The 20,622-nt window shown below is 47.3% G+C and overlaps 2 protein-coding genes across 3 annotated transcripts; one reads left to right on the top strand and one right to left on the bottom strand.

Moving 5' to 3' along the window:
* The first annotated feature begins 2,181 nt into the window (after positions 1-2,181).
* Positions 2,182-5,531, top strand: LOC136481275 (receptor-like protein EIX2). Its single transcript, XM_066478637.1, has one exon. It carries the CDS (start codon positions 2,233-2,235, stop codon positions 5,113-5,115), a length of 2,883 nt encoding a protein of 960 aa, XP_066334734.1. The 5' UTR covers positions 2,182-2,232; the 3' UTR covers positions 5,116-5,531.
* A 5,702-nt stretch (positions 5,532-11,233) lies between these two features.
* On the bottom strand, positions 11,234-17,029 carry LOC136483362 (probable serine/threonine-protein kinase WNK8). Of its 2 annotated transcripts, none has more exons than XM_066480390.1 (3): positions 16,362-17,029; positions 13,215-14,607; positions 11,234-12,037 (listed from the first exon to the last, which is right to left on the bottom strand). In XM_066480390.1, the coding sequence occupies exons 1-3, from the start codon at positions 16,461-16,463 to the stop codon at positions 11,580-11,582; spliced, it is 1,953 nt and encodes a 650-aa protein (XP_066336487.1). In that variant the 5' UTR covers positions 16,464-17,029; the 3' UTR covers positions 11,234-11,579. The 2 variants fall into 2 exon arrangements, with proteins under 2 accessions (XP_066336487.1, XP_066336486.1); XM_066480389.1 differs by having other exon boundaries at positions 11,234-12,124; positions 16,362-17,024.
* Positions 17,030-20,622: the final 3,593 nt, after the last annotated feature.

The following is a 20,622-nucleotide window of genomic DNA, read 5'->3' as shown; positions in this document are numbered from 1 at the left end:
TCCATCACAGATAGTTCACAATAAGCATCACAGGCAGTTCATATAGATATATCGACAACACATAAATGCAAATAAACTTCAGAATCACAAGTAGGTTCATTCACAACCACAAATGCAAAAAAAATCAGATTCACAAGTAAGTTTGTTCACAGTCGCTCTCCAGGCTCATCAAAAATGCAAATAAACGTAGTCACTGTGACCACTGTGACCACGGTCGGTCGTAAGGCTCATTCGATGCCGTAGATTGATTCTGCACAAAGGAGAAGAGATAAATCATTCATAGTGATTGAGAACGAAACATACATGTATTAGAAATAAACTAGCAACTAAAAATAGTGATTAATTCTGCGGAAACTAAAAGTAGCTAAGTTAAGATGATTGAGAATGAAACAGTGATTACAAGGTTAACTACAAACTAGAAATAAACTAGAAATTAGAAACTAGAAACACACGCACATCACAACGAAGAAAAGATTGATTATGCATAAACTAGAAACGGTGATTATAAGGTTGTGAAGTGACTCGCAGTGCCGGAAACAGTATTTGGAGCAGGTTGAGGAGGAGGGACTGGCGTCGATGGCGGAGGTTGACTAATTGCAGCGTAAACACCCCTCATCATTTGAAACATCTGCAGCCGCTCTGCCTCCATCCTCTGCCACTCTACCTCCATCCTCGCCTCTAGCTCCTCCTGGAGCCTTGTTTCTTGTTACAACTGAGCCTACAATATTTCATTCCAATGTTACAATGCAATGCAAAAGTTTGTAAAAATCAATGAACGATGAATAAAACAGAAATAACCTAGAGTGTGTCCATCTAGAACCGTGTAGAGTCTAGCCGTGGGCGTATCGCTGGGCTGGAACTCGTGCTCCGTGCTCGAAGCTGGGAGAGAGTGGGAGTACCGGTCATGCTTCTTGCCTCCTCCCGCCCTCATGACCACTTCTCTATCAAGGTCATGGGCACTCAGATCATACTCTGGGGATAGAAGGGGCCGCCATACCTGTGTCGGTGCTCGTCGCCGGCGATGGGTCTGACTAGGAACTGGCGAAGAGACGTGTTGAAGAGCGGCGGGGCTAGCACAGGGGGCCAGGGATAGGGGCGGAGGGGGACGGGGGCTGGGGGTAGGGGCCGGCGTCGGCGGGGGCAGGGGGCGGGCGGGTGGGCGCGGGCGCAAGAGGCCGGCGGTGGGAGACCGGTGGCGCGGGAGGGAGCCGACGGCGTGGGCGCGAGATGTGCCGGCGGCGGCGCGGTGCGGCGAGGCGAGTTTGTGTATGTGCTTGTGTGCGGGCGAGGGAGCGTCGGGCTGGAAATGAAGAAGGTTTGCCGAGTGTCAGATCAGGGCGAGTGTCAAATGGGGCACTCGGCAAACCCCGCTTTTTTCATTTTTCCTTCTTTTCCATAACGTGTTTTTCTTTTTTCCGATGTACTTTGAAAATAACTTGTCAAATTGACTCAATAATATATATTTGATTTTTTTACGAATATTATTACATTATTTTATGCCGTTACAGCTCAAATTTAATTTATATCAATTAAAATTCTATAATTGCACTTAATAAATTAAAATTATCAAACAGATCAAAAAAATTACCAAAATTTCACATGAAACAATCTATGTTTTCTATTGCCTATACAAAAAGTTTTGAAGCCAAACTCTAATTCGACCATCACTTTGACTCCAAATCTTACCGAATACTTCTCAACGCTACGATCCTTCTTCTGAGATGCTTCGGTTTGTAAACACCGTGTGTGACAATTTGTGTGAAACCTTCTCAAATTTTTATCACAGCCTCCATGTATGGTATCATCACATCATGACAAAACTCATGATTTTCAGACTTCGTTTGCTTTTTTTAGAATTGAAAAATCAATCAGCCACACGTTGAATTTTTTTTTCATTTCCCGGGTAAGGCTGAGGTTGTCGGTCAGCCGACGGAGGCAGTCAAGCGGCCTTCCCCACAGAAGGTGACCGCTTCTACACGGAAGGTGACCGCTTCTACACGGAAGGTGGCCGACAATTATATGTTGACCTCTCTGGCATACCATTCTATGGTGGCGTGCCTCCCTCGGTTGGCAACTTGTCAAGGCTGCAGTATCTGATCTTTCCAATTCCAACTTGATCTGCAGTATCCTCTGCATCCGTCTATAATAATAACACTCTCACTCCGGAACGGATCCACTCTGGCTCCAGAACTGATCCTGCCATTCTCTTCTAGCATAGCGACATTATTGTCGATGGTTGCCACCATGCATCGCCTAGCTGCTGCCATGCTCGTGTTGCTCTGCTGCTGCTGCTTGTTCCTCGCCACGCAGCAGCAGCAGCAGCAGCAGCAGCTCCAGCCAGCCGCCGGTGGTAACAGAGCGAGCCCGAGCTGCATACCACACGAGAGGGACGCCCTGCTGGCATTCAAGCACGGCGTCACCAGCGACCCTGGCGGCGTCCTCAGCTCGTGGCGGCGAGACGGTCGCCACGACGAGCAAGACTGCTGCCGGTGGAGAGGCGTCCGGTGCAGCAACCGAACTGGCCACGTCCACGAGCTTCGACTTGGAAGCACCTTCGACGGACCAGATTTGGCCGGCCAGATAAGTCCTTCCTTGCTTGCTCTGGATCACCTAGAGCACCTTGACCTCAGCTGGAATTATCTAGCAGGGCCAACGGGTCGTCTTCCCGAGTTCTTGGGCTCTCTAAAGAATCTCAAGTATCTTAACCTCTCTGGCATACCATTCTACGGTGGCGTGCCTCCCCAGCTTGGCAACTTGTCAAGGCTGCAGTATCTAGATCTTTCCAGCTGGATGGGAGGCATGAACTCGATGGATCTCTCATGGTTAACACACATTCCTTCCATACAATATCTTAACTTGAACAGAGTGGACCTCAGCACAGTAGCGGATTGGCCTCGTGTCATGAACATGCTTCCTTCTTTGAGGGCCCTCCATCTTTCAGGCTGCTCTCTTGCAAGCGCAAACCAGTCGCTGCCACACCTGAACCTTACATATCTCGAGGAGCTCCATGCCTCCGGGAACTCCTTCCACCATCCAATGGTGACCAGCTGGTTCTGGAACATAACAAGCCTTAGATTCCTTTACATCAGCTCCACTAGTATGTACGGTCAATTTCCGGATGCTCTTGGAGACATGACATCCCTGCAAGTCCTTGATCTTTCAAATGATTATTGTCTTTATGATTATCATGATGATGACAAGAACATGCGCAGGATGATCACGAATCTTAAGAACCTATGCAATTTGGAGGTCCTGAACCTTGAATGCACTCTCTTATATGGTGACGTAGCTGAGCTGTTACCAAGATGTTCACCCAACAAATTGCAAGAATTGGACCTCGGTTCGAACCATTTAACCGGGATGTTACCAAGATGGATGGGGCAATTCATGAGCTTGGTTGTTCTGAATCTAGGTTGGAACTACATCACAGGACATGTTCCATATGAGATTGGTAAGCTTAGTAATCTGACCCATCTGGATCTAAGTATAAATAAACTGGATGGCACGATAACTGAGGAACACTTTGCTAGTGCAAGGAGCTTGCAATATATAGACTTGTCATATAATGCCCTCAAGATTGAGATCAGCTCGGACTGGCAACCACCATCCAAATTAGATACTGTAAACTTTGCATCCTGCCAGATGGGCCCACTGTTTCCTGGGTGGCTTCAGTGGAATGTGAGCATCGCCTATCTTGATATCTCTAGTGCAAGCATAGCTGATAGGCTTCCACAGTGGTTCTCCGATGCATTTTCAAATGTTTGGTTCATGAACATCTCCAACAATCAACTCAACGGAACTTTGCCGGCTGATATGGGCTCCATGTCACTTCAGGAACTCGACCTCAGATCAAACAAATTAACTGGTCAGATACCCACGCTGCCACCAAACATACATACCTTGGACTTGTCCAATAACTTCTTGTCAGGACCTCTGCCCTCTGCTACTAGATCCGCCAATCTAACCCACCTTTCTCTGTTCTCCAACCGACTCACTGGTCATATTCCTGAATCTTTTTGTAAATATCAGCAAATAGTTGTGTTGGACTTATCCAACAATTTTTTGGAGGGAGAACCACCGTTGTGCCTCGGGGTAACGGAATGTATGGAATTGGTAGCCTTAAGTAACAATAGTTTGTCAGGAAAGTTCCCGTCTTTTCTGCAAAAATTGACAAATGTGCACTTCCTAGATTTGTCTTGGAACAAATTCTCTGGAAGATTGCCAATGTGGATTGGAAGCTTAACATCATTAAGAGTTATACGATTAAGTCACAACAAGTTCTTTGGTAGCATTCCAGTGAACATCACAAACCTTTCTTGCCTTCAGTACATGGACCTAAATAACAATAAGATATCAGGCTCTCTGCCGATCTACCTATCAAATCTTAAATTTATGACAAACCTTTTTTGTTCTGACGGCATTGAAGTAATTGATTCTCATCTTAATAGTTTGTCTACGGTCTGGAAGGGGCAGGAATTGAACTATGGTTCCATTAAAAGAATTGTGGAGACAAGTATGACGAGCATTGATTTATCTTCAAACGACTTAACCGGTGAAATTCCAGAAGAAATAGTTGTTCTTGATGCGCTTGTGAATTTGAATCTATCAAGGAACCACTTGACTGGAGTTATTCCAAAGAAGATCGGGGAAATGCGATCACTGCAGTCATTGGACCTCTCGAGGAACATGCTTTCAGGGGAAATACCAGCCACTCTGTCAAATCTGACGTTCTTAAGTTACTTGGAATTATCATACAATGATCTTATAGGAAGAATTCCATCGGGAGTACAGCTTGATACCCTGTATGCAGAGTATCCATCTATGTACATTGGCAACGTCGGTCTTTGTGGACATCCTCTTCAAAACAATTGCTCGAGTGAGCGCCATGCACCAAAGCAAGGTGGCCTGGGAAGAACCGAAGAAGGTTATGGGATACCATTCTTTTATCTTGGACTCGGGTGCGGCTTCGTGGTTGGTACATGGATTGCATTTGGTGTTTTGTTGTTCAAGAGAAACTGGAGAATTGCTTGTTTTCGACTCTCGGACAAGTTGTACGACAAAGTATATGTCCTTGTTGCTACATGGGCAAGAGCAAGACAAACACAAACTGATTAGCAAGCTTGAAGCAAAGGCGATGGTCGGCGCTTCAACTCAAATTAGCCAACTCAAATTAGCCAATACATGCATGTATGAATAATGGAAGTGGGAGAGAAGTCTGTTTAGGAGTGCTTTGAGTTTTGTTACTGCCAATATTACATATTGCCATGGTTTTCTTTATGAAATGAAGATTTGTGTGTCCGTGTTTATCTCTTATATCATGTAATAAACTGAGAACCGACACTTGATCATTGGCCAACATTAGTGTTTGTTGTACAAGATAGATATTAGTTGTTAGTATATAGATAACATAAGTATGTTGTAAACTCTAGCTGATCTTCAGGATGTTGGTTTGTAGTCTGTACAAGACGTTCGCCTGGTCAGCTCAGGGCGCTATATAACACGTAGACGCGGCCTCTACAGAGGTTAACACGCTTCACCAAGTTTTACAGTAATAATTATTTCCTTATGATGATGAACATTAAGACAAGGTCAATCAATTCCATGTAGCGCTTCAGGAGGCACTACATCATTGGTCCCTGTGGGCCATGGTAGTCGGATCCGGCAACCTGAATACGACCTATCGTTGCATGTTCCACGCTCATCGTCCACATTAGGGCTTGTTTGGCTGCACCCGTATCCACCTTAGTCCACGTGTGTTGAAGTGGATTGAGGTGAATACAATGTACAGCCAAACAAGGCTTGGCGTGTCGTGGAATTTCATTGTACCTAGGCGAGGGATGATATGAATCAAAATATCATGGTCTCATCTGCAACCAAAGTGTTACGTATAAGCAACATTCACTTACCATACACATTGAACAAGAAAGCAGAGAACAAGGAGAGCAAATTTCTCAGAAATTGAAGAGCCCAAGACATGAGCACCGCTTAACTGGTGGAGCAGTAGTATACTGCTACACCTGCAGTACCGCTACCTACAAACTGGAGAGCGCTGCTAGTCAAATCTCAAATGGGGTGCAAAATGACTTGGGGATAGTACTCCAGGCACATTTGAGATGATGACTTTTTATGATCAAGCAAATAAAAAAAATAAAGTTTTCATAAAAATAAAGTTTATATATAGTCACCAGCATGATCTTTGTTACGTACCATCGCAAGGGAATAATCATGTTCAATCTGCCCACACTCGACTCAACACAAAACTGCTAATATGGTCATAATAACAAAACGAAAACTGAACCACGAAATGATGATGGTCCGGTTCTGGTTCTCTTCATCATAGACGAAAAGCAACACATAAGGCAGTCTAAGATGATAAGCAAATGATTTATTCACAGCTCTAAACAAGTTATAAACTAAATCAGGCACCACCAAAAAACAAGAACGCAACTTCACCAAAAGGCTACAGATCGAACTGTGTAACCTTTATAGAGTAAATCTTAGCAATTCCAACTTTCCAAGAACCAACGGCCACTTGCAGGTTGCTAGCTGCAACGGCTGCTGCTGCATCTCTCCAATGTGTATGGGACTTGGACATGCTGGGACTTTTACAATGTGTAACCTTTTAGGCTTTTACATACCACATGCTGGGACTTGGACGGCGCTGGCGTCGTCGCCGCCCTGGGCGCGCCCCTGACCGGCCGTGGCCTGCGGGGCTATTTTTCCAGTGGAGCGAGACGACGACGTCTGCGAGCCGGCTTTCATGCATGGACGGCGCCAGCGACGACAACGCCCTGGGCCTGTTGGCCCTGTGCGCCCGCGGGGCAGTTTTTCCAGCGGAGCCGGAGGGAGACGACGCCCGCGAGGCGGCTTTCACTGACGACAGCGCCGGGACGCCAACGTGAGCCGCCAGCGCTTGACGCGCGGCGCGAGGTCGTCGGTGGGCCCGAGAGTACATGGCGACGGTCCTCTTGATGGCGGCGGTCCCGTTGGTGTTGAGCGGAGGAGCAAGAGGAAGCCATGTGTGCAGTGTGCTGTGGGCGTAGCGCGCTTAGCTTCCTCGGCGCTGGAGGGGGGAGGCGACGTACCTATGCAGGAGAGAGGCATGACGGTGTGGTGCGGGCGATAGCTGCTGGCTTTGTGTAGTGAAGGCGTGAAGTAGGAGGACGTCTCACCTCAGACAAGCCTGGTCACGATTACTATCGTGCTGAAATTTTATATTATTTTTAAACATTTAATGACTCCCTTCGAAAATACTCCATTCTAAAAATTATTGTTTTTTTTCATGCCATGAGCTCTCGATAAGATCTAAAAATTCTTATATTTGAGTTTTTTCATTTGATGTCCTTAAGATGCTCATAAAAATAATATAATATTCCAGCAGCATATTAATCGCGTATTATGGCTTGTCACCTTAGAAAAATAATATTATTCTTGTACGGTGTCGAAAAAAGATACTTTGTATATGAAAATTGTTGTTGTCGATGAGATTTATAAATTCCTAGTTTTGAGTTTTTTCGTTCGAGATCGTTAAGATGGTCCAAAAATTGATACAAACTTCAGGGATCCAAACAGTACTGCCGCTGACATGTGGGTCCCATCTGTGAGATCCTCGACATGCCACATATGGTAGCGGGTCGAACCAAACCCAGCACCGGCTAAGACTACAAGAACAAAGAGTATTAATTATTACACGCCCAAAGCAGCTGATACAACACGCAGACCGTTTACAAACTGCACACCGAACCATCTAATGGGCTGTTCGGACGATGGTTTCTACGGCCGATAAGCCGGCGGATGCTGTTTTGTTGTGAAAGAAAAACATTGTATCATGGCTGATAAGTTCAAGCGAACATGGCATAAATTAGGGAGCCAGATTAGGTGACTTTACGGAGCAAAGTTACATTGTAACTTTCCTGCGATCTCCACCCTCCATTCCGTATCCAACGACTCAGCACGCATTCAAAGCAAAAGCCTACAACGCTTAGCATTTTTCGTCCACTCCGGCAGCAGTCTGCGGCAGGTCCATGCCGGAGCTCCGGCGGGCTGCCTTCCCTTGCGGCGAGGAAGCGGGAGTCCAGCAAGTCGTCAACAAGCTCACCCTTCTTTGATGATGATGATGATGCTAACCGTAACAGCAGTCTGCTGCTGCTGGATTGTTGCAGATATCCCTTTGTGCAGGGGGGAAATGGGGAATGGGTCACTGTCAAAGATTTGGTGCAGCGAGATGACCCGCCGAATGAGGACAAGGACATTTGGCTCTCCTACAGCTTGTGCCGGCTTTTAGCAAGGCGCTACTATGGGTTCCACTGCGCCGAAGAAGGAGATGACAAGGTGCGCCGTCTTGCGCTGGCGGACCTGAGAACAACATATGGGTACAAGAGGGCATTCACCATTGCTGAGGTGCAGTTGGCTTTCCTTCATGATTACTTCTTCACCGCCTCCCTCCCAATCATAGAATCAGGATTGAAGTACATTGATGCTGCACAAAAGTTAATGGAGGCATTCACAATGATCATTTCAGTCTTGTCTAGTGCCATTATTCCAATCGCCCCGATTGCAACGTTTATGTCATCGTGTACACTTTTTGAGACCCCAATGTCGTTGCTGGTTAAAAATCTTTTGGCCATCTATTGGCGTCCAATACACACTGCTTTTAGAAAACTCAATGGTCTCCCCAACGACCGCCTCATCATCATCCGTTTTAGGCCTAATCCTAATGCGCAGGATGTTTTTGACCCGTTTCAAGCTCAAACTGGTGATGCTTACTGGAGGAACAAAATAGGCCAATACTCAATTCTCCAAGACTACAACCGTCGTCGCTCTCCCAAGAAGGCACTTGTAGCCTGGTTCCACAGAATTGTGCTATCCCAACCATCGTATGGGTTCATCAATCATTTCCCAGTAGAAGAAGAAGAAGTCGATATGCTGCAGCTGGACAACATGAGAGAGTTGGTTGCCGATACTCTCCGAGATATAGATGCATGGCCCGCCAACAAACGGTACCAGATCTCTGAAGATTAACATGGATCAGATAAACAGGGACGACATAAGCAGGGGCAGTGCTGGTTATGACTGGTTATTGACCTGCAAGCAAGAAACTCACACGGACACCATCCTCATATGGCACATAGCAACCTGCTACAGTGACATGTCACTGCGCCATTGTGATCAGCAGGAAGGGTTCCCCCGATTAGCCGACACCGACACTTTCCATGAAGTTGCCACAACATTGTCAAGATACTGCGCCTACCTAGTGGCCTTTCTTCCGGAGTTCCTCCCGGAGCACAGCCTGACCACCAAACAAGTGTTTCAAAGAGTCTTACAGGAAGCACAGCAAGAACTAGGAACAAAGCCAATGAAGGACGAGGAGAAGCGAACCAAGATCCGAGGGCTACAGCTACCAGACCAGCAGGGGCAGCGGACGACCTTTCACAAGGGTGTTGAGCGGGGGCGACAACTGGAGATGATCTATGACGACAAGGTACGCTGGAGGTTCATTGCAGAGTTCTAGGCGGAGACAATCCTATACGTCGCGCCGTCTGAGAACGCAGAGGCACACATCGAGCACCTGGCCAAAGGCGGGGAGTTTATCACGCACCTCTGGGCCATGGTCTCCAACGCCGGCATCGCGAAGCGCGCAACGGGGGAATGGCATCCGCCTGCTTCCACTACCAAAAAGTAAGCAATTTGTGAGCTACACGGCTAGCCATGGGTGCTAATTAAAACACCCAGCTTGTTAATCTTTTGTACTCAAGCCTCCAACTGGTGTGATGTTAGGTCCTGCAAATTTTGGTTTTTGATTTTGTTGGTCCATTCTATCGAGCTTCATATGGGATTTTTTTTATTTTTTATTTTTGCTTATTATGCAGAGGACCACCAAAGAAGATAGAGACCACCAAAGCAAGAACTCAGGAGTGCCCCTTTTAATGATGGGTGTTAAGGCCCAAGGAAAAAGCAAGCTAAAATTAAGGCTATTTCACAGACCTGCAATGGCCATTAGAAGCAAAGAAACTTGATCGTTCTAGCTCTGCAGTGAGCACAATAGTGATCAGCATGTGCTTTTGTGCTTAGTTATACCTACTTATTACCTTTTACTGAATCTGGTGAATCATGCTTGGGCTTATGTGACCATGTTCCGAACTAGTAGTGTTGAACTTCTTATGTTGTGTTTCAGATCAGTTTGTCAACTATGTGTTGGGCCGGATGTTGGGCTTATGTATTGGCTTTAATTTATTGAACATGTACTATTGAACCTAGCTGTGTTGAACATGTTCTCTGTAATCAAGCTTTGTTGAACATATGCCAGATGTTGGACGTACTCATGTATTGGCTTTGATTTGTTGAAATATGCTATTGAACCGGCAAAATATTTAGTGCAAACCACATCTTCAGTGCAATGCGTGAAAACCCCATTAAAACCATACTTAGGAGTTTTCAAAAAATTTGAAACTACGCATACCAATAGTGCATCTATAAACATACATTGTGACAAAATTTGAGATTCAAACTCGTTTTGCAAAAATTCATATGAAAATAACAAATTTGATTTGCATCTATGGAATCAAGCCGTGTTCAACACTTCAACTTGTTATAGTTGTGTGATGGTTGATGATATATATTATTATTACAATATCTTGTCTATGCTACAAAAATGTTCTTATATTTACCAATCATGTATGCTTGGTTTTGCCAACTGAGACTATAGAGAAGATAAATCTTGCCATTGATGTGGAAACAAAATGAGAACGTGACGTTTACATATTTGTGAAACAAATGACGCAGTTGGTGAAAAAAGATTCATTGTTGTGCTAAGAATCCAAGCTGGGACAAAATCAAATTGACTGTAGGGGTAAATCCATCCTTCCACTGCTACTATACAGTCCAATTAACAACAGTGTCATACATGACATAAATATTAAAGTAGATGTCAAATAAGACATAAATATTAGCCTGACATTGGTAGAGTCGTAGCGAATGTCAATGTGTGGGCTGTTATTAGGCTGCTTTTTTTTTTTTTTTGAGAAAAGGCTGCTTGTTACTCATGTATACTCAAGCCTCCGGCTGTGATGTTGGGCTGTCAGGCCCATTTTGCTTTATAGGGCATTTTTTTTCTTTTTATCTAATTCATGAATTGTTTGATCTAACATCACTGCTCTTTAAAAAATGTTTCTTCCATATACTCTTGTCAGTTTGTTAGTCACAGCTTTTGTAAAAATCTTAAAATGACATTAAGTATACAAATCGGTCTATATTGATATAAGGGGAGCACTATATTTTTTATGGTATACGGGGAATTTAATTTAGAAAAAAAAACTTATAGGTACTTCCGGAACAGTAATATGTACAGAGTCACAGACTATATGTTGCAAGTTTGTAAAAACCTTAGCAGTGGCATGCTAAGCCTATGCTCTTGAAAAATATATATACACATATTTTTGCTTGCATGGGTGAACCGAACCAGTTCTCATTCGCCATTTTCCCCAGCTGCATGTATGTACATACTAACATACAGTACTCTCATCCCACGTAATTAATGGCTAAAAAAACACACAAAAACTCGATCGGACATACCGCTGGAACTAAAGGATGAAGTACTGCTGCTTATCGTCCAGCTGCTGCTTGCCGCCTGATGATCTCCTGATGCCGCGGTCAAGGCCACCACGCGCGGCCGCGGACGCGGACGACGACGAGGCGGAGGGCGAGGTGGTGGTGGGCGCGCGGAAGCCGATGTTCTCGACGGCGCCGACGGTGTTGAAGAAGAGGCGGCGGTTGAGCTCCTCCACCAGCGTGCGGTGCAGCAGCTGGCTCCGCATGTCCACCATCGACCGGTTCCGCGTCATCCTCCTCCGCCGGCTGGTCCCGTCGTTGTCCTCCCGCCGCCGCGGCCGCCCGGCGTGCTGGTGCTGCGGCGACATGCTGCACTGCCGCTGCAGCTGCCGCGCGAGCTGAACGGCGGCGGAGCTGCTGCCACCGAACCTTGTCTTGGATGAGCCGCTGCCGGTGCAGCAGCCGGGCATGGGCTCCGCCTCGTTGGCACCTGAGGCGTAATGCAGAGGAGAGTACTTACCGGAGTGCACGGAGCTCATGTCATCGTCGTCGCTTAAAGCGTACCAGTGATGATGATCTACACCAACAAAGTTTTTTTGCACAAGAATGCACACGTGTCAAGGCTCATTGTCACAGTACTCTCCCGTGCAAAGCAGCGAGTAGGCAGGCACTAGGCTATAACAGGTACTCTCTCGATTCTAGACTATTTTAAGTAAATTGTTTTTCTATGGCCATGTTTGCTTGAGCTTATTTAGAACTACTTTTCAGCCATTAAACAGTATTTTCTCTCACAATATTTCAGCATAAGCATCAGCATGAGTCAAATTTTAGCATCAGCGAACAAGGTGTATGTCTATATGTCTACAAAATCAGAATGATCTATAATTTAAAATAGAAGGACTATATAGCACCACAACGCCAAATATAAGTCGTGATCATGCCTACGTGGACAACAAACAAAAGAGATGTCGGCAGGCATTTGGGGACCGTTGATGCCGAGTACGTGTATGCATGCGCCTGCACGTACGGTGGTACGACTGCTGCATGCGGTCCAAAAAAAATGAAAAGGACCTGAACCAGAGGCGCCATAGTCAACATTTCGGCGCAGGTCCAACTCATGGGTTGCGTACGTCATGCACTACACGTAGGCGCCCACATAGGTACAAAAGCAGTTGAGGCCACTTTGGAACACGGGATTTTTTTTCCAGTTTCTGTGTTTTTTCTGTGAAAAATAAACTGAATCATGTGAAATTCTTTTATAATTCTTGTAGAATTCCTACGTTCTAAAGGGGCCTGAACAAAGATGCCCTATAGGATATGTCATACATACACGAATGACATGTGCGTTTTGATATGTTTCGACCAAACCTTACTAAACTTGGAGGCTAAATAATTCAAGATCAGGCACACAAAATCTCAAAATGTACTACTACTCGGCTAATCCCTCTAGTGGCGTGATATATGCAGATTTTTTATAGAAAAAGTTCTACTTTTCGAAAACAAATACCCTCCAATTAAATTCAATTTGTAACATTCAAACAAGATTCAATTTGTAAAAGGAATTTTCTAGCCAAAGGTTTGGGACTGAAGCCTTAAATAACTCTAAATTCGATAAATTAAAGTTGGTCATGTCAAATACCGAAGGATTGAAGGATGCAAGCGGTTACCTTTGGACCAGCAGCCACCGCCACGTGGGCCAGAGAAGGCATAGGGCCCCACCCCACAGTGAGAGCCATGTGAGGAGGCGGGAGACGAGGAGAGGTAGCAGAACGGAGGAGGCCGCTCCTCGTCGTTTTCGTCATCGTCGTCACGTTCCACGTACGTGTACTCGTGCTGCTGCGCTCGCCCCGGCAGCAGCCTGCCGATCTCCTGCTGGATCATGGCGGCGATCTCCGACGCGTCCCGGTCCGCGATGTCCAGCTCCTTCACCATCTCCTGCGCCACCTCCGCCGCCGTGTCGCTCGCCATGTCGAACGGGAAGTAGATGTTGCGCGCGTGCCCCGACGCCTCGTCGGCGATCTGAACCTTCAGGAAGATGGTGTCCTCCTCCACGTTCAGCTTCCCGGTGATGGTCATGTCATTCCTGGGCGGCGGCGGATGTTGTGGCTCCTGATGCTCGCCCTCGTCATCGTCCAACGACGACGACGCCGAGACGACATCTTCGGCGGAGCTACTACACGTCGAGGGCGGCGGAGCGCCGGCAGCAACAGCAGCTGGCAACGGTGGCGGCGGCACTGGCACCGTGCCAGCAGCAGCGACATGGTGGCGGTGACCATGGTCGTCCAGGAGGAAAGGGTCCAGCAGCAGCTCGGCGGCGGACGGGCGGTTGGCGGCGGGGACGAGGCAGCGGCCGATGAACCTGCGCGCGTCGTCGTCGTCCACCCGGTAGAACGCGTCGGGGAGCCTGCCGGCGGTGACCTTCTTGTAGATCTGCGCCGGGTTGGAGCACTCGCTGTAAGGGTACTCGACGGTGAGCATCTCCAGCATGCACATCCCGAACGCGTACACGTCAACCCTCTCGTCGTACTCCTCGTCGTACATCTCGGGCGCCATGAACTCGGGCGTCCCGATGACGCTGTGCGCGGCTCCGCCGCGGCGGCCGAGCACGGCGGCGAGGCCCAGATCGCCGATCTTCACCTGCCCCTGGTGCCCGTTGACGAAGATGTTGTCGCACTTGAGGTCGCGGTGGATCACCGGCGGGTCGCGCGCGTGGAGGTAGGCGAGCCCGCCGAGCAGCTGCCGCGCCCACGACCGGACGGCGCGGAGGCTCACCCGAGGGTACCGGAGCCGGTAGGACCGGAGCGTGCCGGAGGAGAAGAGCTCCGTGATGAAGTTGAAGCTGCGGCCCGGCACGTCCACCCACGAGGCGTGGAAGCCGATGATGCCGTCGTGCCGGAGCGAGCTCAGCAGCTGCACCTCCGAGTACATGCGCTGCACGGCGTCCGGCGAACGGAGCACGCCGGCGAGGCTCGCCTGGTTCCACGCCACCTCCACGCCCCGCTCCTCGTCGAAGCCCCGGTACATCGACTTCATGGCGCCTTTGCCCAGCAGCTCATCGAACTGTTCCATATGCATGTATGTACACGTGTCGCCACGTCGACATATATACGTGCAAAATTAAGTACATTGAATTAGCAACAAATTTGATTTGGGAATTATGGATTTTAGTAAGTATTAGCGTTTTATTTATAATCTCTCTCTCGGGATTGATTATTCGCATATCATGTTTTTTAGATTAGTTAGTGATGAAAAAGTGGCAACACTTCTTTTTTAATGAAAGAACTCTATTTTTTGGAACCGATTTAGTAATGATATTCTTCTCTGATGTCTTTGTCTAAAAAAGAAGGAATTCTACTTTGATGCTAAAATACATACATACACTGTTACTATTGGCATCATCCTTTCTGAAGCATATCTCTAGGACATGACACGGCAACGGCACATCCTTTCTGAAGCTTTCAAAGCATCTTATTATTGGCATCTTGACACACGCATGCAATGGGAAGAAAGAAAGAAAGAAAAAGAGAAAGAAAAACTAAGCTAACCATTGAGCATATCCAAGTTGGGAAAGTTCAAATACCAATCAAACACCTACTCTGACTACCGCTGGATAAAAAGTTGGCACTCTTTTTCTGATTGGAAGTAGAATAATCACACAAACAGGGCTTTCACCATCTCAAAATTAATGATGATCCACTAGTTGACCAAGTATAGAATATGTGTTATTGGTATTATTATCACGTGTTATCACCATCATCTTCTGTAGTATGAACAGCAATAGTTTAGAATTGTTCACACATGCATGATGCCATCTTGTGAATCCATCTGAGCAACTGAATATTAAATTAGTAAAATATGTACGGGCTGTAGATACAATCTCTGGCCTAAATATATGTTTAATGATGTATCTGGTGGTTCAACTTTTCATGCTGCTAATTGTTTGTACTTTATGGCAATCAAGTACAACAGGCGAGATGCTAGCTACTGCAAACAAGATCACCTATAATATTTTTTCTGTTACAAGTTAGGACGAATGGACGATGTACTTTTGTACTGCAATACAGGGAAGCCTTACATATACTCCAGAAAAAAGGACAGGCTTAATTTATTGTTTAATTTCCATCAAAGAGAAAAAAAAAGTCAGACTACTTTTTTTTACATGCCTTGACAAATATACAGAGTAGTACTAATTAACTTACGTACAGTAATTAAAAAAACTGAAATTAAAAAAAAAGATGTGCAGCTCCTTCGTTTATATACTCCTATAGGCACGTAGTAAAAGCCAAATGGGGATTGGAAGCAAAAGAAAAAAGGCTCAATAATTGTGCCCTGTTTTAGAGGTAGCTCGGATGTGCACATCACTATTGTGGAATAATAATCCATCCTTAAACAAGATGCTTAGAAATATATATGAACTCTACATACTAGCTAGGTAGCCTAATTAATGTTGATGGAAACATGGCATAACTATAGTTTTACTAGTAATTATAGAAGGTAGTGCTAATAACAAAATAGAGCTAGGACAAGAATATAGTGAGTAAAACAAGCATGATTAGACGCTGACGACACTCATAACCAATCTACCAAATTTTGCTGCCTCAAAAGATGATCGAGGTTGTTCATGTATCTAATAGCAATTAGAAGCTAGCTACTATATTCCAAATCTGAAGAGCAAGAGCATGCACATTTTGAACGAAAAGGCAGAGAAGAGAAGTTCACTACAACACGGGACAAGAACATGCATATTCGTCTATTCAATCACCAATTGGAAGAAGGAAGAGAAAGCAAAGAAGAAGAAGGACATGCATGCGTACCCGTCCATAGCGACCGGTGGGGTCAGTCTCGACGTATCCGTTGTCGCCCACCCGCGCCGCCCTCTCCGGCCGCCGGCCGCCGCACCGCCGTGCCGTCGACATGGTCAGCTCCACGGAGCTTTAATTTATTTCCTTTCCTCCTTGGTTTGGGACTTTGGGTAGTGCAGCAGCACTTAGTTGCACCAGGCAGAGAACCTAGCTAGTTAGCTAGTATATGTCTGGCTTGTATGTATGTATATATGGAGACGAATCGATGGATGGAAGCAGCAGAGCAAACTAGAACTGGAAGGGCTTTCGGCGGCCTGCTGTGCTAGAGGGCGCCGGGGAGGAGGTTGTGGCAGTGGTTGTCGTCGTAGGCGAAGAGGACGAAGACTCGGAAGAGGAGCCAGCTGAGGCAGGAGAAGTCGTCCGCGCCGGTCCGCAGCGCCATGGACGCCGACGACGTCCCGTAGGAGGAGGAGGCCCCCGCGTGCGCGTGGTGCGCGGCGCCGAGGCAGCGGCAGGGCTGTGCACTCATCTGACTCTGACGACACCAGGCTGTTATATGTGGCAGGCAGCAGAGACGGAACACGGAAGTGCCGTGCGTGGTGGTAGGCACACACCAACACCAGCAGAAGGCAGAAGCCACAAGCCACAGCAGATGAGAATGAGATGAGGTGACACCAGGACAGGCTAAGCTGAGTGATGTACTGATGTATGGCCGATGGATGGATGGAAGAGGATGCCTCCCTCCAAGCAACTTTGCCTCAGTTTTTTCTTTTCCCACGCGTGCAGCTGCAACAGGCACCAATCGTGGTAGTCACCACCGTCTGCGTCCCTTCTGATCGCGATCGATCGAGCTGTGTTGTGAGTGACAAGGCCACACAGACACAGTCATACAGCGCTTGAGAGCTATAGATACATAAATACAGAGATTCAGATAAATGAATTGAAGGGATAGATAAACGATGGAAAACTACCGGCCGGTGCAGGGAATCTGTATGTACCTGAGTAGCCAACAAGTAGTCGACCTCGCTCGTCCCTGCCCTTGCTGTCACCTGGAATTAAAGACGACTATGTGTGGAAGAAACGAAGGGAGGGGAGATTTTCGCTTCTCTCTGATCAGATCAGCTGGTACGTTGAGCTAGCTCGCTAGCTGATGAGATCCTGCAAGTTTCGTTTGCAGTGCAGCTGCAACTACAAGGATCTGAACTTGAAGAATCTGTGCCTGGGAAGAAGCATCTTCGATCTGCGTGTGTGCGTATGTGTGTCTGCGTGTGGTGTGGTGGATTTGATTTGCCTGCTGGAATTTGTGTGCAAGAAATGGGCCGGCAGAGAGTTGGAGCTGCAGTGATTTTGGAATGCCTTTCTCTGAGAGGATGTCGAATGGTCGATGATGCAGGTGCTTCAGTTCAGAGTTGAAATGGAATATGTAGCAGCGGTTGAAGGTGGTGGGCGTGGGGGGAGCCTAAAACAAAGTTATATTAACCAATTCAACTAGTAATAATAATACATACAATGCGTATGTCGCGCTCTGATCTGGAAAAATATTAAAATGAGTGCAAGTTTGTTTTCTCAATAATACTGGTGATGATGCTGCTTGGTTGACTTTGCTCATTACTACTACCAATTTCTTCAGCAAGCTCTGCCACCTTATTATATTCTCTTATCTGCAATTCATTTGTTGATATAAGGAATCTCATTGCTAATGCTATTACGATGCTACGCAAAATATAATGTGCTCCACCTTATTATTGCATTATTGTGGCACTACTAATATATCAGGTTAGAAAAAAAAAACGTGGCATGCATATATTCAGGAAATTATATAGTGGCCATCTTTTTCATTCATTCAGGGTTCAAGATTCCTCGAGTCGTTTTCGTTTTCATGGCCAGACAGCCACATTGTGGGGTACGAGTAGCACTACCACCGGCTCAAACCTGAAGACGGTTCCCCACTGATGGCGACACAACTGCTCCTTATTAGCGATGACCAATCATGCATACGACGTCTTCAAATGGAGTACGTGTAAGGCCACATGTCTCTTCTATCTATGAGAACAATCCAGCCCGGATTATGTACACAACAAAGAACATGACCGTTTGCTGAGCCTAACTCAAATGGTTAGGTTCTTCTTTCTTTGTTTCTTGAACTAATTTTGCACTTTGTTCCTTTCTGTTTTCAATAAATACTGTAGGGGCCAAAAGCCCCTCCAGATTCTAAAAAAAAAATTGGTTAGGTTTCTTGTGTTGGATCGTGTCCATCTGGGTTGAGTTACTCGTCTGCAAGGGGGTTTCTGGTGTTTTCACCAAGGTTTTAAATCTCCAGCTATAGCCTCCACTATCTCCGGCTATAGCTGTTTGACAATTATTTAGCTAAGTTTTTCCATGTACAAGTTAGCCCTTAGCTGCGGCTATAGCCCGCTATAACCGGCTATAGCCTTTTTTCGGATATAGAAAGCTAAATGGCTTAGCCGGCTATTTAAAACCTTGGTTTTCACCAAAATATCACAAAGACATTCGTGGAGGTAGAATATGTGCGTGTACGTAAGCATCTATTTTGTGTATTGCAAAATAAAACACAAGATAATAACCACTTTTAATTTGCAATATATCAGGGATCATATATAGTCTATCTGTCAAAAGTTAAACTATCCTAGTTTCACTAAGTTTATGGAGAAAATATCGACATTTATGATACAAAATAGATATACTATGAAATACATTTTGAGAAAAGTTAATGCTACTAATTTAATATAAAACATTAATATCAATTTAATTACGATGGTTTGACTTAAGACACAGCTAGAATGGTAGTCTTTTTCAGGATAAGAGTGGGTACAAACTAGCTTCTCCTGTATGTATGGATGGTACTAGCATCTGTACTGTCCCTACCAAAGTACAATCATTCACTGTGGGAGAACGCAGATTTGCCGAGTGCCGTCAGCTTTGCCGAGTGCCAAAAATCGAGCACTCGGCGAAGCCACTCTTTGCTGAGTGCCGGACCGGGTGGCACTCGGCAAAGTCTAGTACTCGGCAAAGAGTGGCTTTGCCGAGTGCCACAGAGTGCCCGGCACTCGGCAAAGGGCGGCACTCGGCAAAAGCCCTCTTTGCCGAGTGCAACACTCGGCAAAAAAATGGCCCTTGACGGCTGAGCCCGCCCACGCTGTCAAATTTTTTAAAAAAAATCTTTGCCGAGTGCCGGCCCGCCGTCGCTCCTGGGCCGATGAAGCCGAGGAGGACCTCCCATCGCCGAGATCCCTTGGGGCGGGTCACCGGGGCTTTTCTCGGGCGCGTTCATCGGCTGTGGTTGCGGGGAGCGGATCTCCTTCAGTGACTCGGAGGACTACTCCGACTCCGAACCGCCCTCACCGCCGCCGCCTGGTAAGGGTAAGGCTGTCGCGGGGCCGTGTGGGCACCGTCGGCATGCGCGTCGTCGTCGTCGTCTCTGGTGGAGGCCCGAGGACTTCATGGCTGTGGCTCGGCGTTCACATCCACAGCTCGACCCGGCTCCGGCTGCCGCCTCCCGCCAACGCCGTGACACCCCTACGGCGCACCCTGCTCGTGCCCTGGAGGAGCCAGACGCGGACGACTTCTTCCAGGTGCGGAGTCGCCGTCGATGGCGTCGTCGCTCGCTGCCCAAGCCGGCAAGGCCTGTCCCGCCGGCGTTGGTGGGCCTATGTTTCAACTGCTTGGCGAGCTCCCATGTCAAGGCAGAGTGCAGCTTCCCGGCAAGGTGCTTCAATTGTTAGTGCGTTGGGCACCGCGCCTTCATATGCCCGCTCCCTGCGAGACCCGCGGGCGCACTCCGCCGTGGTCGCCTAGGGGTCGTAGGGTCTCCCGGCGGCGGCCGACGTCTGGTGGCCGACGGGCTCGGCGCGCCGATGATGACACGCCGTCGACGCGGTCTGCATCCACGGGACGGTCGCCATCGGTTCCACACTACTGCGCTCCACCGACTCCGCCTCCTCCACCTCCCCCGCCTCCGCCGCCACCTCCCTCCTCTAGCGCCATCGTGACTACTGTGGGGGCGGTCGTCGAGGCTCCTGTGGGAAGCCGTGCGGCAAGCCGGCGTCACATGGAGTTCGTCGTCGTCCCTCGTTTGGAGGAGTTGCTGGCTGCCAAGGACGAGCTCGGCCTTGCGCTTGTCGCGGTGGTTGGTGGTACACGGCCACCGGTGTCGCCGACCATGGTGGCCCGGTTCCTCTTCGGGCGCTTCGGATTGATGGAAGAGGATGCAGTGGTTCGGCGCCATGATCCTGAGGATTTCGTCGTACGGTTT

The sequence above is a fragment of the Miscanthus floridulus genome, chromosome 9 (genome assembly GCF_019320115.1).
Source record: "Miscanthus floridulus cultivar M001 chromosome 9, ASM1932011v1, whole genome shotgun sequence".
Lineage (NCBI taxonomy): Eukaryota > Viridiplantae > Streptophyta > Magnoliopsida > Poales > Poaceae > Miscanthus > Miscanthus floridulus.
Note: the sequence above shows the minus strand (reverse complement) of the source record. Positions and strands in the feature narration are given on the sequence as shown.

Excerpts from the sequence above, each read along its gene's own strand:
- LOC136481275 (XM_066478637.1), top strand. The coding sequence starts at position 2,233 with ATGGTTGCCACCATGCATCGCCTAGCTGCTGCCATGCTCGTGTTGCTC.
- LOC136483362 (XM_066480389.1), bottom strand. The coding sequence starts at position 16,463 with ATGTCGACGGCACGGCGGTGCGGCGGCCGGCGGCCGGAGAGGGCGGCG. Across the intron at positions 14,608-16,361 it reads CCACCGGTCGCTATGGACGG|TTCGATGAGCTGCTGGGCAA; the intron begins GTACGCATGCAT and ends CATATGGAACAG. Across the intron at positions 12,125-13,214 it reads CGGTGGCTGCTGGTCCAAAG|ATCATCATCACTGGTACGCT; the intron begins GTAACCGCTTGC and ends TTGTTGGTGTAG.